Source organism: Oncorhynchus mykiss, chromosome 23 (genome assembly GCF_013265735.2).
Source record: "Oncorhynchus mykiss isolate Arlee chromosome 23, USDA_OmykA_1.1, whole genome shotgun sequence".
Lineage (NCBI taxonomy): Eukaryota > Metazoa > Chordata > Actinopteri > Salmoniformes > Salmonidae > Oncorhynchus > Oncorhynchus mykiss.
Genome location: NC_048587.1, coordinates 15,083,620 through 15,102,014, shown reverse-complemented (window position 1 = coordinate 15,102,014; position 18,395 = coordinate 15,083,620). Strand labels below are relative to the sequence as shown.

The 18,395-nt window shown below is 40.7% G+C and overlaps 1 protein-coding gene across 4 annotated transcripts in view; it reads right to left on the bottom strand.

Annotated features, from left to right (window-relative positions):
* Window positions 1-494: 494 nt before the first annotated feature.
* The window catches only part of LOC110502315 (cilia- and flagella-associated protein 46), a 98,286-nt gene continuing 80,385 nt past the window's right edge, over window positions 495-18,395 (bottom strand). Inside the window, exons 52-60 of one of the 4 annotated variants that reach the window (XM_021580249.2) lie at window positions 12,460-12,539; window positions 12,024-12,084; window positions 11,587-11,619; window positions 8,027-8,129; window positions 7,753-7,865; window positions 3,275-3,356; window positions 2,827-2,963; window positions 2,562-2,663; window positions 495-856 (exon numbers count right to left, since the gene is read on the bottom strand). In XM_021580249.2, coding sequence (XP_021435924.2) covers window positions 729-856; window positions 2,562-2,663; window positions 2,827-2,963; window positions 3,275-3,356; window positions 7,753-7,865; window positions 8,027-8,129; window positions 11,587-11,619; window positions 12,024-12,084; window positions 12,460-12,539 — 839 coding nt within the window. In that variant the 3' untranslated portion in view covers window positions 495-728. Of the gene's footprint in view, window positions 857-2,561; window positions 2,664-2,826; window positions 2,964-3,274; window positions 3,357-7,752; window positions 7,866-8,026; window positions 8,130-11,586; window positions 11,669-12,023; window positions 12,085-12,459; window positions 12,540-18,395 lie in introns of those variants that run through there. The other 3 variants (XM_021580250.2, XR_002470314.2, XM_021580252.2) reach the window with 3 other exon arrangements.

Sequence of the window (18,395 nt, the reverse complement as noted above, 5' to 3'; positions counted from 1 at the left end):
ACTACTTCAGTTGCATCTGCTGGAACGTCAAGTGGCACACATGTTATTTGTGACCAGGGGCCGTATATATCAAGCGTGTCAAGAGTGCTAATTTAGGATAAGATTAGACTTTTAGATTACAATGAATAAGGTCACAGACCGCATGTGGGGGGGCCTGATCCTAGATCAACCCTCCTACTCTGAGACGCTTTATACATACAGCCCCAGGTGCTGTCCTGTGGCCTACTGTAGATCCAGTACTCTCACAACCTACCCATGTGGTCCAAATATTATGTACTATACATCCCTATGTTTTCATAGCTTTATTACATTATTGGTTTTGATAACAGTGTAATTCCAAAGCATGGCAGAGCTCCATAGGGGAGAAAGCTTGGGGAGTGGACGATAATGCTTTAGACATTTACCTCTTACCCGACCCTGTCTATCCCACCACTGGCACCAGGTGCATTAGATGGCTTATTTCTGCTGAGGCGCAATAAAACAGATGAAACAAGTGGAGGCAAACAATATATTTATTTATTCACTGAAGCCAAGCAACGAATGGTGAACTGTCTCTTAGAGAAACTGAGGATTACTCTTGGCTAATGCATTTTTGGGATCTGTTTGTAATTGTACAGCCTTGGGAATAACTGTGTTATTAGATGGCATTGTGTTGATGTTTTCTTTTAATAAAACAATTTTACGAATATCCTTAAATTTGAAGGAATGTTACGAGGGACTGAAGTGGATCACGTAATAACTAAGTTAGGCAGTCCATAGATGACACAATTGAAGGCTGATGATGAAGTGGTCAATCTTGGTTGAGCATCATGTGCATTCCCATCTCTATTTACCGAATCCTCGTGGCCTATGGTATCTGTAGAGAAAAGAGAAAGAGAGGGAGTAAGAGAGAGAGAGAGATGACTCACACAAGCAATGTGCTCCGTCTTTTAAATCCTAATAATTGACACAGTATTCAGTTTTAGGAACATTTTAATTCTAGGAATTGTGTCATGAATGGGATAAGCAAAAAAACAACACATTTTGCTTGGTGGCAAGACTAATTGACATCTGAATACATGCACTTAACCCTTTACACTCGTACCCGTATACGGGTTGAAAATTGCAGATTTTGGGCACTAATAAGCACCTACATTGGAACGCAGTGGCAGTACAGTAGCATGCTATACATGATGTAGAGTGCAGGTTCTCCGGTTCACAGTGCTGTATGAGTTTTAACTGAAAGCTATACTGAACTTGAGCATCATGAACTTGAGCATCATGTGACAAAAAGTTGCCAAAATCTATCCTGGTTAATAGGGCAACTTTTGTAAATGTTTTGTTATCTGACTTAGGGAAATGCTGTAAGTGAAGATGACTCTGTGTATTCTGAAAGATGAGACGTTGAGGATTATAATAAATACTGCTTTGATGCCATAAAAGCAAGCCAAACACCCGTGACTCCAAATGTGCACTTCACATTTCCAAACTCATGTCATATACAGTGTCAATAATCATGCTCACTATGTTTGATGTACAGTTCCAAGATTGCATGGCATCATACCCTGGGTTGTTCTGAACATAATGAGCCTGTTTGTTTATTGTGAAGAAAATTCACAGCGGCACACGCACCTGAATATACTCCGGACTCATTTCTATGCGCACCAAAACTACAAACAATTTATTTTAATTGCCTTGTGAAAGCCTAACACTGTCAAATTATATTTTAGAACTTACCTAGTCATATTAGCAATAGAACAAGCTTTCAAGTCATGCTGACCTGACCCAGATCGTGAGTTATGATTGACTGTTTTTGGATTGTGTTAACAACAGTAATTGTCTGATGGCCGGGAAGCAGGGTTGTGTTCCAAATGAAACTACTACAAGTATGCTTGCTCTAGTTCCTCAACGGCAGTTACGAAAGCTTTCAAAAAGTACCTTATAGTTGAAATTGCTTAGGAACTGTGCACACTTTGGAGGTGTATGGCCACTTGGGGACACCAGTTAGTCGTCTCACTCAAACCCCTGTAATTTGTATTGCACCTACCCCACATTTTCCAGGAATATTCTTATTTTGCTACTGAATGTATTCAGAACATTTTCAGATTTCGTTATCAACAAATATGTCAAAAAGGCACAGTAAAAGTAAAATGCACTTAAAATCAGGGTTTGGATTCAGTCTTGTGTCAGGTGAACTGTTGTGCACTCACCTTTGGTCTAATCATTTTCCCATTATCTCCAAAAGGTTCCCTTTCAATTGCTACCATGGTTATGCATATGCCATTCATATTTATTCTATAAGAAACATTTCCCTATCCATATAGGCCAATTCCCACTAGTGTAAAGGATTAAAGGCTCACTTGATGAATGGCATTATTCCCGCATAGTGCCACCAACAAAAATGTAAACAACGGAGCAAATGCATACCATGGCATTTTTGTAATGCAAAAAGCACTTAACATTCTTCCAAATGGGTATATTTAACTACATATCAATTTCAACATATTTTCTCACTGCCTTAACAGAATACTACCAGATATGATTGAATATGGCCCAGCCCCAGAGTTGTAGTGATGGCCTACCATCTGATCCTGCAGTGTTTGTGTCTTTCTCTTTGCTCTGGACTTCTCCCTTCCTCAGTGCATGGACAGCCTGGCCAGAGGTCAGGCCTACCCTCAGGAGATCTACAACACATGAAAACACACAGTACACAACATATATTACAGCTATTCTTAGACTTCATATCACACCTTAAATTAAAGCTTTCATGTCCCAGTTTAGGTTGATTTGAAACTGTTTTTCATTTACATACAGTAATGTGCATCAGTAACAGTGTATTGAACTCACTCTCCATGACGAAGTCCATGTTATTTATGTTCCTCTGGGGGCTGCTGTGCCACTGGTTGAGCAGAACACAACGGACGCCACTCAGAGTGAGTAGCAGGGCTGTCTCCAGGGGCCTCTCCAGGGCCAGGTGCCCATCACTAAAGGAGAGGGAGAAAGCGAGAGAGATAGAGAGCGAGAAAGAGAGAGAAAAAGAGATGGATAGAAAGAGAGAAACATAGATAAAGGGGAGTGAAAGAGGGGGAGAGAGAGAATATATAGATAGAGGTAGAAAGAAGGATAGAAAGAGAGACGGAGACACATGAGGTCTAAAAAGGAACTGTCCAGCGTCTTCTCATAACCATCCTGAGACGAAGCATCAAACAGCTGTGGTGTATCAGCTGTGAAGGAGGGGATGCAACTTAATGCACTTCATTGGATAAAGTCATAAGAAGCACATGCAATGCATTACCTCTTTTGCACATCTAGCTTGGATTGCCGTAGCATGCTGGCGCTGTTCTGGACGAGGTCGAAAAGGACAGCCATCTGGCACTCTTGAGGACAAATAACAACACATTATCATCATCTGGTCATGGGTCGTTCCACAAATAGTGACTTTTGTGTCCCTTTGATATTTTATGTAAAAATGGTACACCAATAAAAGCCTGTTATATTAAATGTAGTGCCCCTTACATAAACCACATGGACAATTCAATAAACCCAAGATTTTTTATATGAATAAAGACTTGCTAAAGTGCATGTTTTTCTGACTTTTAGGGAAAGATTTCAACCCACTTAACCCCAAAATTATTTATTTCACATTAGTGATTCCTTTACGTTTGTCCCTCATTTGAAGTTAAACCCTGTTTCTACTGAACCCTCATTTTAATATTGTGAAACTATTCCTTTAAATGATATTTTCAAACGATAGTGTAAATCATAGTGTAAAAGCATGTCAGCTGGTTTTACTCTTTTTGACCATTTTCTGGTGTTTGGTGGTGGAAAACTGAACGGATCGAGCATAACACATCAACCCTGTTACCCATCGATAGATAGGCTAGAAATGTTTAACTTTATATATATATATTTTTTTTAACTTACATTCAATTGCCACTCCCTGTTGAACACAAGCTTCCATTCCCCGTCACAAGGGGAGTTATGGCTGATTTAAGATGAAATCATCAGCCTTTTTACGTCAATCCTGTTACTTTAAATGGCACCACATTCATAATTTAACTCTTTTGAGATGTGAAAACATGCTTTTTATCAAATAACATTTTATTGGCCACATATTTAGCAGATTGCGGGTGGAGCGAAATTGTTGACTATGTGCTCTTAATGACAACATTTTGAAATGAGGTGAAATAAATTGTTATTTGGGACCAAATTACACTACCCAAAACGTACTCTATGGGTGGAATGATACACTACTGGGGTCACTTAGAAATGTCCTTGTTTTTGAAAGAAAAGCATTTTTTTTGTCCATTAAAATAACATCAAACATCAGTCTCAACGTTAACAGTGAAGAGGCAACTCCGGGATGCTGGACTTCTAGTCAGAGTTGCAAAAAAAAAGCCATATCACAGACTGGCCAATTAAAAGAAAAGATTAAGATGGGCAAAAGAACACAGACACTGGACAGAGGAACTCGACGTTGAGACTGGTGTTTGTCGGGTACTATTTAATGAAGCTGCCAGTTGAGGACTTGTGAGGCGTCTGTTTCTCAAATTAGACACTCTAATGTACTTGTCCTCTTGCTCAGTTGTGCACCGGGGCCTCCCAGTCCTCTATATATTCTGGTTAAAGCCAGTTTGTGTTGTTCTGTGAAGGGAGTAGCACACAGCGTTGTACGAGATCTTCAGTTTCTTTGCAATTTCTCGCATGGAATAGCCTTCATTTCTCAGAATAAGAATAGACTGACGAGTTTCAGAAGGAAGTTCTTTGTTTCTGGCCATTTTGAGCCTGTAATCGAACCCATAAATGCTGATGCTCCAAATACTCAACTAGTCTAAAGGCCAGTTTTATTGCTTCTTTAATCAGAACAACCGTTTTCAGCTGTGCTAACATAATTGCCAAAGGGTTTTCTAATGATCAATTAGCCTTTTAAAATGATAAACTTGGATTAGCTAACGCAACGTGCCATTGGAACACAGGAGTGAAGGTTGCTGATAATGGGCCTCTGTACGCCTATGTAGATATTCCATTAAAAATAATCTACAGTTTCCAGATACAATAGTCATTTACAACATCAACAATGTCTACACTGTATTTCTGATCAATTTTATGTTATTTTAAATGGACAAAAAAATGAGCTTTTCTTAAAAAAAAAAGGACATTTCTAAGTGACCAGAAACCTTTGAACGGTGGTGTATGTATTCTTGGATTTATTTATTTATGGGATTTACTTGACAGGGACCGTGCACATTAATGAACATTTCCTTGTTTACATCAATCTAAATGCACCAGAGTTAGTAAAAGGGCTAATTCTCATCTGTAGCCCCTAGATCGGTTATGAAGGAAGGTCAATGAATTTAGGCCAGTGTGTGTAAACAAAAGGAAAAAGAGAAGAGAGCTGTTGATTGATGTTCATGACTCCAACAAGCACAGTTTGTCATGCTCAAAACTCTCTTCAGGCATTAGATTGAGTGCAGGAAGTAGAATATAACTCATTCTCCCTCCCTCTGCTCTAGATCAGTTCTGAACATCTCGGTCTGTCGCAAGAAAGACATTTCCCTGTGCTTGTACTTGTGCATGACATTAAAACTTGAAACTATCTGGAACATCTGCAAACACCTTGTACCTGCTGGCTTGTTAACTGGGTGGGGTTGGCTTGTTATCGAGTTACAGCTGTTATTCAGACGAGGCAACATAGTCTGAACATTCCTCACCACTTTGATGGTTAGAAGTGCCAAAGCCCAGCCTGTCTTTGATAGTGGATGGTATTGTGAGGCCCAGGTTGATGTGTAAGGTCATCCTGACTTCCACTGTCAATCAGATCAAATACACCCAGTGTCATCCACACCCAAAACGTCCTTTGTTTTGGAGGAGGTAAAAAAAAAAAATCAAGCAAGGCCAAGAGCCATGCCTGTGAAAAGGGTTTGATTGTTGTTGAAAAGGGTTTGAAAGGTGTGAAAAGTCAGAAGGCTTTTTGGGGTGTGTGATCAGTTATTTAAGGAAGATTAGTGAAAAAGTATCGTAATAAAGAAATCAAGACAGCAGCCACTGAGGAAAGAGTGAAGTCTCTGTCTCCCAAATACCAAAGGTCTATGAAATTAACATGATGAGAATCAATACCCCCCCCCAAAAAACATGAAGAGTGCCTTGTTCCGCCTTTCTTTTTGATGACCAATTTACCCCTTTTACCAAAGAGCACCTTCTGTCTACCAAAATCTACTATTGTGTACCTTAGCAGCGCTTCCCTTCCTCCTTGTTTTATACAGGCTGCTTTATGCTCTATTTAGAGAGCGGTATTTTATTTCACATAATGCCAATGAGAAGAAAAAACATGGCTATTCTTTTCACAACATACTGTAAGTTCAACAAAAACATGTTATTCTTTTTTGTCAATGAATGTGTTAGTCAAGTGTCTATTTCCATTTACTCTTAAATGTACTACAGCACTACGACCTTGTACAGATTTCTGAGTGGCAATTGGTGTAATAAATGTTTATAGACAAGGCCCCTAGTCAATATCAATTGCGGAGGTGTTTGTCAATGGATCTGCCAAAATGTGACACACCCGGGTTAGGCCACAGGTGGGGCACTGTCAGCTCCAGACTCTGATCTGCTGGATTGGGAACGCCAGAGTTCCTGTCCAGGGAACAGTTCAATGTGAGATTAACGTTAATTGACAGCTTGCTCTCTAGTGCGACAGATTCAGAACACTACATCTGATTAACATCTCCAATGCACACATTAAACCTACATCAAACCATTACTAGGCCTATATCATGTTAATAAATCATATAAGCCTAGTGATTATCCCTAATCCATTCATTCTGAATCTCTGTATAATTTCTACAAGTGCTTGGTGAAACTTGGAAAATGTAACAGCAACCGGCCTATAATGAAATCTAATTGATGTTATATTGCTGTCTTTCTAAATATAACCACTCGGGGAATTAAAGATTGATGTGTTTAAAGAGATTAAGTCTACTGCTCCATTTACGTACATAAGCTACACCCAGTACAATTTAAAATGTATATCTGGGTTTTTGTTTCTCCGTCACTGACTTTGGAAAATCCTTCATTTGATTAAATAAATCATATTATCATCACATAATATCCAAAGCCACTCAGATCTTTGACATAATGTGACATTTTTATATAAGTCTTTACAAATATTCCGTTATAACGGAAGAGTTATGTTCTGTGTTCTGAACTTATAGCCTTATGCCTTTGAACACCAGTCTTTGGAGTTGAATGAGTTGGATTTGGAGTTGAATGATGTTTTCTACTTAGTTTCCTTAATTTTAGATGGCAAACAACAAATCTCTGACACACAGGATGCATCCTAAATGGCACCGTATTCCCTAAATGTAGTGCTTTATTTTTTACAAGAGGCCCTGGTCAAAAGTAGGGCACTACATAGGGAATAGGGTGCCATTTGGGACGCCCTTCCAGACGAATGGGTCACTTCAAAAGGTATGTTGTGCTAATTCTGCAGTGGTGGCATATATACAACAGCAGCTTACTGGGAGGGAGGCATAGTTGGAATGTGGCAGGTTCTTGTTATTTATTTGTGTTCTGGTATTTGAGCTTTGGCTTTGGTTAAGGGCATGGTTGTTTTCTGATCAAACAATTGAAATAGTCTGTATTTGATGGAAAAAGCTGATACTATAAAATAAAATCTACCTCAAATCGTCCAACATCTTCACAAGAAGGTTCTTGAAACTCAGACCAAACAAACTCAAACCACAAAAGAAAATAGGTAGGTATTGGATACAGTACCAGAAAGGTTGAGGGCAGCCAGCTTGGATGGTGGGATGTTAGCGAGAAAGCGCTCCATTCCATGGAAGATGAAAGCACTGCAGTTTGTCAGCAGCTGCTCCAGCTCTGCGAGACTGACACACACACAACAGTGTTAGTGGCTTAGAGTGCAGCATGCCATGAAAAAACATCAGCCATCAGATTGGTATGCCAGCGGACAGGAATACATGACATACATATGTGACTCTTGTGTCATTACTGCTAATGAGTGTGTTGAGTGAAAGTGACTTCTGACCTGGGAGTGCGTTCACTCCCCAAAAAGCCCTCCCACAGTGGGGTGAACTGCTGGCTGTATGCCTCCAAAGTCCTCTTCATCCTCTCTGTCAGGCTGCTGCCTTCTGAAACACCCCCCCCCCCCCCCCCCCACACACACACACACACACACACACACACACACACAACGTACACACACGACACACACACAGAGAATAAACAACAGTTCCAGCATCATTTACTATCATTGGATGAGGTATATTACTGTAGGACCCAATCTATAGTAGAAGCTGGACTGCATAATTTAAATCTAAGCTGTACCTAAAAATTGCACTGACAAAATGTACAGTATGAAGGGAGTTTGGTGACCCGGTGGCGGAGAGGGAGGAGGACACGTCAAGGCCAGTCAATAGTCCATTGGATTTTGGCAAAGAGCACATTAATCACTGCAAAATTCTCTTTGCTGAGTAGGAGTCATAGCTCTAAACACAGAGGCTGTGTCCGAATACCCATACTAGCGTACTACATACTGTACTTAAACCGCATACTATGTACGCATCGTTGCATAGTATTTAGCACGTGATGTACTGTTTATTAAAAAGTATGCAGTATGCCATGGCCGCAACGCAGGCCGTGTGTGGGTGGATTTTTCCAAATTTAACAGGCATGCACCACATTAACCAGCCTGATAATAGCTCATTTTAATTTGATTAATTTCTCTGAATAGAATCTGAACTCTGAATAGAATAGGAATGTAGTAATAGCACTATCACATTCAACTTATACCATAGTAGACCACATAGCCCATCTATTCTATTTAAAAAGGACTGAAGACAGAAATGCATAATTTGGTTCCATTTCAACATATTTATTAGTGAAACCTAAGTGCTGTAACATACATACATTAAATCAAATAGCCTAGTACACACACCAAAACTTTTCAAATGCTCAAATCAAAAGGCTATTGCACAGAACAATTTGGACAGTTGGGTGCATCGCAAATTCAGAACCGTTCGACAGCAACGTAATAAACTAAAGCACTGATCATTGGGAACGAGATGAAAATGACTGCTAAGGCTTGATCCATACATGTAATAATTCAATAGATAGCCTAGCCTACAAAACTATAACAATCCATATGTTCAAATCAAAAGGCCTGACTAACATGACATCAATAACGTAGCCACATCCCGAGTCCCCTGTGTCGACACGTTCAGAAATCAAAAGATGGTTTAATATTTAGTTTAAAAGCTCTGACGAAGGCCAAGAGAACAAGAAACACTTTTCAATGAGAAAGCAGAAATCCATCTTCCTAATTAACCTCTACGGGATCGGTGCCCCCCCCCCCCCAGGACATATCCATATATGATATGGGCAGAAAGATTCAATTATTTTTAATCTAACTGCACTGTCCAATTTACAGTAGTTATTACAGTGAAATAATACCATGCTATTGTTCGAGGAGAGTGCACAAATATGAACTTGAAAATGTATTAATAAATCAATTAGGCATATTTGGGCAGCCTTGATACAACATTTTGAACAGAACAATGGTTCATTGGATCAGTCTAAAACTTGCACATACACTGAAGCCAGCTAGTGGCCAAAATCTAAATTGCGCCTGGGCTAGAATAGTACATTATGGCCTTTCTCTTGCATTTCAAAGATGATGGTACAAAAAAAAAAGAATGCATGTTTTTTCTTCGTCTTATCTTTTACCAGATCTAATGTGTTATATTCTCCTACATTCATTTCATATTTCCACAAACTTCAAAGTGTTTGCTTTCAAATGGTATCAAGAATATGCATATCCTTGCTTCAGGTCCCGAGCTACAGGCAGTTCGATGTCATTTTAGGCGAAAATTGAAAAAAGGGTAGGATCCTTTTAAGTATAGTTTTGTTGTTTGGCTACATGAAGAGAAGTAGGGCCTATCAATCGCAGCCCACCTCTTCCAATGCATTGTGGAAAAGTGTGCAGCGAATTCTACTAGATGAAAATCAGAAATGAATATAACATCCTGGCATTTAAACCATACTCGATTTAAAAAAAATGTACATACTACAAAACATTATATTTTTGCATACTGAGAATGCGTCATGCACGATTGCGTTGTTTTGTGTTATTGGTTAATTTTGGTAGCACATCCCCATATCTGATTATCAGCTGTAAAAGCCGAAATGAGAATGACATCCAGGCATTTAAAGCATACTCGATTTTCATTTCACATACTGTACACAGCCAGTCCAAATACCCATACTTGCATCGTAAATAGTAGGCCGTTTGAGTTTGCGAAAAAATTACCTTTTATAGTTTGTGAAATGTTGAAAATCGAGAATACTTTAAGTGCCCGGATGTCATACTCATTTCGGCTTTTCATCTAGTAGAATTTGCTTCACAGAACTGAATAGTTTTTTCACACTCAAGTGTGTTCGACACCAGCTGATAATCAGAATAGAGGACGTGTTCTACAAAATTGTATGAACGTCGGGGAAAAAGCGCGATTGCGCATTCAATGAGGCCATCTCAATATGGATGAGTAGTATATTGATATTTGTTGCTTACTGCATATGATTTTACTAAACAGTACGTTCTACATAGTATTTGGTATGATTAGTACACAGTATGCAGTTTAAGTAAGTAGCAGGCAAGACAGATTTCGTAAAACGGCCACTCGCATACATAGGGATATCAACATAAAAGTCAGCTAAAGGTTAAAAAGTCTGACCATTACAACCACGTCTATTTGGCGCTGGCAACATTTTCATGCTTATTAAAACAAAATATCAAATCAATAAATGGGATTGGAAAACAGTGCTATCTTGAATCAATTACTTTTTGGGGGCATATTCTACACTAGATTGGAGGCACCTCTTTACGGTATTCTTGGATGTTTCGTTCAGGAGAGCCATGTCCCTAGGTGTCTACTGCAACAAAACCCACCATTGCACAGCTCACAAAGATATCAGTAGAGATCAGGGTCTATATTCATAAAGTGTCTCAGAGTAGAAGTGCTGATAGCCTAGCCTACAAAACTATAACAATCCATATGTTCAAATCAAAAGGCCTGACTAACATGACATCAATAACGTAGCCACATCCCGAGTCCCCTGTGTCGACACGTTCAGAAATCAAAAGATGGTTTAATATTTAGTTTAAAAGCTCTGACGAAGGCCAAGAGAACAAGAAACACTTTTCAATGAGAAAGCAGAAATCCATCTTCCTAATTAACCTCTACGGGATCGGTGCCCCCCCCCCCCCCCTCTTCCTTTTCAGTAAATGTACCCTATAATTAAATCCAGAAACAACAGACAGACACCTCGGGCCCATATTCAAAAGTGTCTAGGATCAGATTTGACTTTGATATCATAATGTATAAGATTATATGGACAGGGGGTCCATATAATCTTATACATTATGATATCAAAGTCAAATCTGATCCTAGACACTTTTGAATATGGGCCCGAGCTGTCAGAACAACATAGCTTATCGTCTGGGGCCGTATCGTGATCAACGATTCTCTTGTGGAAATTATTAGCAAAATCAGAAACATAATAATGACAACTAAGATCATGCTTACTTACCATATGCCTCTTCGTTGTAAGGGTCTATGACATCTTAGATGAGGTGTATTAAGGACAATTTTCTCCACAGTATGTCACTGGTCTGGCATTAGAAACAATCTTATTTCCCAAATCAAATTTCATGAAGCCATTTCTACATAAGCAGTTGTCACAAAGTGCTTTACAGATGTCGAGGGTTAAACCCCAAAGAGCAAGCAATGCATAGGTAGAAGCACTGTGGCGAGGAAAAGCTCTAGAAAGCAGGAACATAGGAAACAACCTAGAGAGGAACCAGGCACACTGAGGGGTGGCCAGTCCTCTTCTGGCTGTACTGATATTTAAGAAATACCCATCTAGGAAATTCCTAGAAATATAGATTATCTCACCACTGAAAATCAGTGAAATACTTATTGGAGGTGTTAAAAGGTCATTATTAAAGTCAAACAAGTAAAATATACATTTGAAGTTGTGTGTGTCTACTGGGAGGGTGTTGGGGGGCAAGACACGATTGACCGGAACCTGGGTAACAAGAAACACAGATTAAATCCAGGTAGATTAATATTGGATAGAGACATCCAAACAAACATCTGTGACAGCAAGAGCGGAAGAGACACATTTGAGTGAGAGAGTGGAGTAGTGAGAGGGAGATAGAGAGGGCGGGGTTGAGAGAGCGAGAGAGAGGGGGAGAAAGAGAGGCAGAGGAAGAGAGAGAGAGAAAGAGCGCAAGAGTGAAAGGGTGACAGGGAATAAATATGATATAGAAGCAAGACACAGGATCATTACAGAAACATTATGTCATTGATTGGGAAGTCACAAGCGGGCAAGGGGACTTAAATAATTTCCTGTGCTGAAGGCAGGTAAAAAGGTAGGCCTAGATTTATTTACTGAACTCACCATTTTGATGGCTTTGCTTTGATCTACCTTCCCCTTGGCTCCCTTTCCACCTTTGGTCTCCTTTTTGTTGTCACTTTCAACTGCAGCAAACAGGATGCAGAAATAATAAAGGAAGCGGTTGTCTGGCGGTTTAAATTACACAGCATTTTGACAAATCCTAATGACTTTACTTTACTTTCAGGTTTACTGCCAAAGCCAATGACATCATTAAAGACGCTGAAAGAATACAGAAACTCTGAAAGTTTTCCTACGACCCATAAATACTTCCTTCTGCAGTGACCACTAGCAAACTAGTAATCTCTCGAGGACAGACTACGTCTGACCAAATTAAGCAAGATTATAGTTCCATGTTAACCGAGATAGCAAACTAGTGAACTGCAAAGCATTGAACCCTTAAACGTCAGGCCTTGTAGAATTCCTTTTCAGTAAATGTACCCTATAATTAAATCCAGAAACAACAGACAGACACCTAAACAAAATAACCACTGCTTTCCCAAAGGAAGTATGCTCAAATTCATCCTGTGCATGTTTCATGCAAACTACTGCGTAGAATAACAAATAGCGCTTTCCAAAAGGTGCTTCAGGCACTACATCTTCTTGACACAGTGGTAAACTATAGATGTCAAAATTATGGTAATGTTTGTCCTAGGTGTGGAAAGTAAATGTCACTTTTTTATATATACTCCAGCCACCCTCAGCCGCATACAATCTCTGCTCAGTACGACATGTGTGTGCACGAGTCACACGCACACACGCACGCACACACACGCCAGATTCCAAATGCCCTATGTACATCTCTGCTCATTTAAGTCTAACCTTTGAGCACCCACTGGTGTTATGCAAATTATTTAACCTTTTTAAAGTTAATTAAGCTTGCCCAAACATAACATGAACTACTTTTTCTTTTGGAAATTCCAAATGTGCATATTTTCGGAAAGGTTAAAGAAAACGTCATCCTTCAAAAGAACTACAATAAAACATTTAAAGACAATTTACCTACTGTAATTTTACATGTGAAGACCATTTCAGAGGTTCAAAATGTTGAATGCATGTTGGGTGTTTGTTACACTTGTTTTACATCCAGACAGGCTGCGAGATACACTGCGAATGTCCATGTATAAATAAAACACAAAAATAAAACTTATCATGAAAAATGACGAGGCTTAAAAATCCTTCTTTAACCTGTCTCCCCATTATCTATACTGATTGAAGTGGATTTAACAGTTGACATCAATAAGGGATCATAGCTTTCAACTAGATTCCCCTGGTCAATCTATGTCATGGAAAGAGTAGGTGTTCTTAATGTTTTTTATACTCAGTGTATGCCAAATATTCAGTCAGACAATAATATAGTTTTGTATATGGCTAATTTATGTGCTAACAGGAACTTTGCAGCTCGCTGGTGCTTCAATACCACTCTCTTACAAAATAAGAGCTTCAAATATTAATTTGCAATAGATCTCGCAGAATTCATTAGCATTAATGAAGGATCGGTTGATGATCCAAGCATACTTTGGGATGCAATTCAAGGCTTTATTAGAAGCAACGCAACTTTATTCTCTTTTAATTTATACAAGGCAAATATTAATGAAGCAAAACGATTGGAGGCAAAGTTAAATGTTTTACAACAGAGTGCAATCTGACACCTCTTCAAAATATTTACACGACATAGAATTGGTTAAGAAAGAACTGAATGTTTTATACAGACGTGCGGAATTTACAGTGCCTTGCGAAAGTATTCGGCCCCCTTGAACTTTGCAACCTTTTGCCACATTTCAGGCTTCAAACATAAATATATAAAACTGTATTTTTTTGTGAAGAATCAACAACAAGTGGGACACAATCATGAAGTGGAACGACATTTATTGGATATTTCAAACTTTTTTAACAAATCAAAAACTGAAAAATTGGGCGTGCAAAATTATTCAGCCCCCTTAAGTTAATACTTTGTAGCGCCACCTTTTGCTGCGATTACAGCTGTAAGTTACTTGGGGTATGTCTATCAGTTTTGCACATCGAGAGACTGAAATGTTTTCCCATTCCTCCTTGCAAAACAGCTCGAGCTCAGTGAGGTTGGATGGAGAGCATTTGTGAACAGCAGTTTTCAGTTCTTTCCACAGATTCTCGATTGGATTCAGGTCTGGACTTTGACTTGGCCATTCTAACACCTGGATATGTTTATTTTTGAACCATTCCATTGTAGATTTTGCTTTATGTTTTGGATCATTGTCTTGTTGGAAGACAAATCTCCGTCCCAGTCTCAGGTCTTTTGCAGACTCCATGAGGTTTTCTTCCAGAATGGTCCTGTATTTGGCTCCATCCATCTTCCCATCAATTTTAACCATCTTCCCTGTCCCTGCTGAAGAAAAGCAGGCCCAAACCATGATGCTGCCACCACCATGTTTGACAGTGGGGATGGTGTGTTCAGCTGTGTTGCTTTTACGCCAAACATAACATTTTGCATTGTTGCCAAAAAGTTCAATTTTGGTTTCATCTGACCAGAGCACCTTCTTCCACATGTTTGGTGTGTCTCCCAGGTGGTTTGTGGCAAACTTTAAACAACACTTTTTATGGATATCTTTAAGAAATGGCTTTCTTCTTGCCACTCTTCCATAAAGGCCAGATTTGTGCAATATACGACTGATTGTTGTCCTATGGACAGAGTCTCCCACCTCAGCTGTAGATCTCTGCAGTTCATCCAGAGTGATCATGGGCCTCTTGGCTGCATCTCTGATCAGTCTTCTCTTTGTATGAGCTGAAAGTTTAGAGGGACGGCCAGGTCTTGGTAGATTTGCAGTGGTCTGATACTCCTTCCATTTCAATATTATCGCTTGCACAGTGCTCCTTGGGATGTTTAAAGCTTGGGAAATCTTTTTGTATCCAAATCCGGCTTTAAACTTCTTCACAACAGTATCTCGGACCTGCCTGGTGTGTTCCTTGATCTTCATGATACTCTCTGCGCTTTTAACGGACCTCTGAGACTATCACAGTGCAGGTGCATTTATACAGAGACTTGATTACACACAGGTGGATTGTATTTATCATCATTAGTCATTTAGGTCAACATTGGATCATTCAGAGATCCTCACTGAACTTCTGGAGAGAGTTTGCTGCACTGAATGTAAAGGGGCTGAATAATTTTGCACGCCCAATTTTTCAGTTTTTGATTTGTTAAAAAAGTTTGAAATATCCAATAAATGTCGTTCCACTTCATGATTGTGTCCCACTTGTTGTTGATTCTTCACAAAAAAATACAGTTTTATATCTTTATGTTTGAAGCCTGAAATGTGGCAAAAGGTCGCAAAGTTCAAGGGGGCCGAATACTTTCGCAAGGCACTGTATTATGTACAAAGCTCGTCAGAATTATTACTTCAACAGTGCACGGCCCAGCCGGTTATTGGCTATGAAACTAAGGACCAATAAGGGCTTTGCAAATAATATTAGAGTCAAATCAACAGAGGGGATAGTCCATACAGACCAAAAGCTAATTAACAATACTTTTCACTCTTTTTATTCTAAATTGTAGGTTAAACATGACGATAATGATGGCACCAGTATTCTATTGCCTCATATCATTGTTAAATTTAGATGTTAAATGATATGCAAAAATTATTGGCTCGCAGACTTGAACCTTGCATGACAAATTTAGTTCAGCATGATAAAAAAAAAAACTAGTTAGGCCTCTGACAACATCTGCCGTCTGCTACACATCATTGCTGCAGCTGCAGATGTGGAACTACCTGATGCTGTTCATTTCACTTCATGCCGAAAAGGCCTTTGATCACTTTGAATGGCAGTACCTCTGGACAGTACTCAAACGTATGGGCTTTGCAAATGATTTTCTAAACAATTCCTCATTGCCAGAAGGACAAGGCAAGGATGTGCTCTCAGCAGCTTGCTCTTTGCTTTATCACTAGAACCCCTGGCTCAAGCAGTCTGTCAGTCCACACATGTTCCTATCACTACTCACATCTCTGACCACCATATGCAGATGAAATATTACTATAGGTTGGAGATGTCCCTCGTTCTCTACCTGTCCTTCTCAATATCTTTAAAAACTTTAGTTCAATCTGTTACGGTGCGTGAATGAGGACCCAAAAGCGACTTAACGTAAACAGAGCTTCTTTAATAACAAAACAAACGTAGGCTCAGATGGACCGGCAGATTCCGACAGGACAGGACAAGGTTGCAGCAAACATGACGATAGTCTGGTTCAGGCATGAACAACACAAACAAGAATCCGACAAAGACAGAAACAAAAACAGAGAGAGATATAGAGGACTAATCAGAGGGAAAAAGGGAACAGGTGGGAAAAGGGGTGACGAGGTAGTTAGGAGGAGACAAGGAACAGCTGGGGGAAAGAGGGGGAGAAAAGGTAACCTAATAACGACCAGCAGAGGGAGACAGGGTGAAGGGAAAGGACAGAAACAAGACACAACATGACAGTACCCCCCCACTCACCGAGCGCCTCCTGGCGCACTCGAGGAGGAAACCTGGCGGCAACGGAGGAAATCCTCGATCAGCGCACGGTCCAGCACGTCCCGAGAGGGAACCCAACTCCTCTCCTCAGGACCGTACCCCTCCCAATCTACTAGGTACTGATGACCACGGCCCCGAGGACGCATGTCCAAAATCCTACGGACCCTGTAGATGGGTGCGCCCTCGACAAGGATGGGGGGGGGGGGGGGGGGAAGACGAGCGGGGGCGCGAAGAACGCGAGCTCCTTTCCACGAGCTCGGTGACGAAGATCAACCCGTCGCTCAATGCGAATAGCGAGTTCAATCAAGGAATCCACGCTGGAAGGAACCTCCCGGGAGAGAATCTCATCCTTTACCTCTGCGCGGAGACCCTCCAGAAAACGAGCGAGCAAAGCCGGCTCGTTCCAGCCACTGGAGGCAGCAAGAGTGCGAAACTCAATAGAGTAGTCTGTTATGGATCGATTACCTTGACATAGGGAGGACAGGACCCTGGAAGCCTCCTCCCCAAAAACAGATCGATCAAAAACCCGTATCATCTCCTCCTTAAAGTCCTGATACTGGTTAGTACACTCAGCCCTTGCCTCCCAGATTGCCGTGCCCCACTCACGAGCCCGTCCAATAAGGAGAGATATGACGTAGGCGACACGAGCAGTGCTCCTGGAGTAAGTGTTGGGCTGGAGAGAAAACACAATATCACACTGGGTGAGGAACGAGCGGCATTCAGTGGGCTCCCCAGAGTAACACGGCGGGTTATTGATTCTGGGCTCCGGAGATTCGAAAGCCCTGGAAGTGGCCGGTGGATCGAGGCGGAGATGGTGAACCTGTTCTGTGAGGTTGGAGACTTGGGTGGCCAGGGTCTCAACGGCATGTCGAGCAGCAGACAATTCCTGCTCGTGTCTGCCTAGCATCGCTCCCTGGATCTCGACGGCTGAGTGGAGAGGATCCGAAGTCGCTGGGTCCATTCTTGGTCGGATTCTTCTGTTACGGTGCGTGAATGAGGACCCAAAAGCGACTTAACGTAAACAGAGCTTCTTTAATAACAAAACAAACGTAGGCTCAGATGGACCGGCAGATTCCGACAGGACAGGCCAAGGTTGCAGCAAACATGACGATAGTCTGGTTCAGGCATGAACAACACAAACAAGAATCCGACAAAGACAGAAACAAAAACAGAGAGAGATATAGAGGACTAATCAGAGGGAAAAAGGGAACAGGTGGGAAAAGGGGTGACGAGGTAGTTAGGAGGAGACAAGGAACAGCTGGGGGAAAGAGGGGGAGAAAAGGTAACCTAATAACGACCAGCAGAGGGAGACAGGGTGAAGGGAAAGGACAGAAACAAGACACAACATGACACAATCTCAGGTTACACAATTAATTGGACCAAATCCACACTATTACCGCTTAATGAAGAGATACCTACATGTCCCCTGACATCCCAATAGTAAGCCATTTCAAATA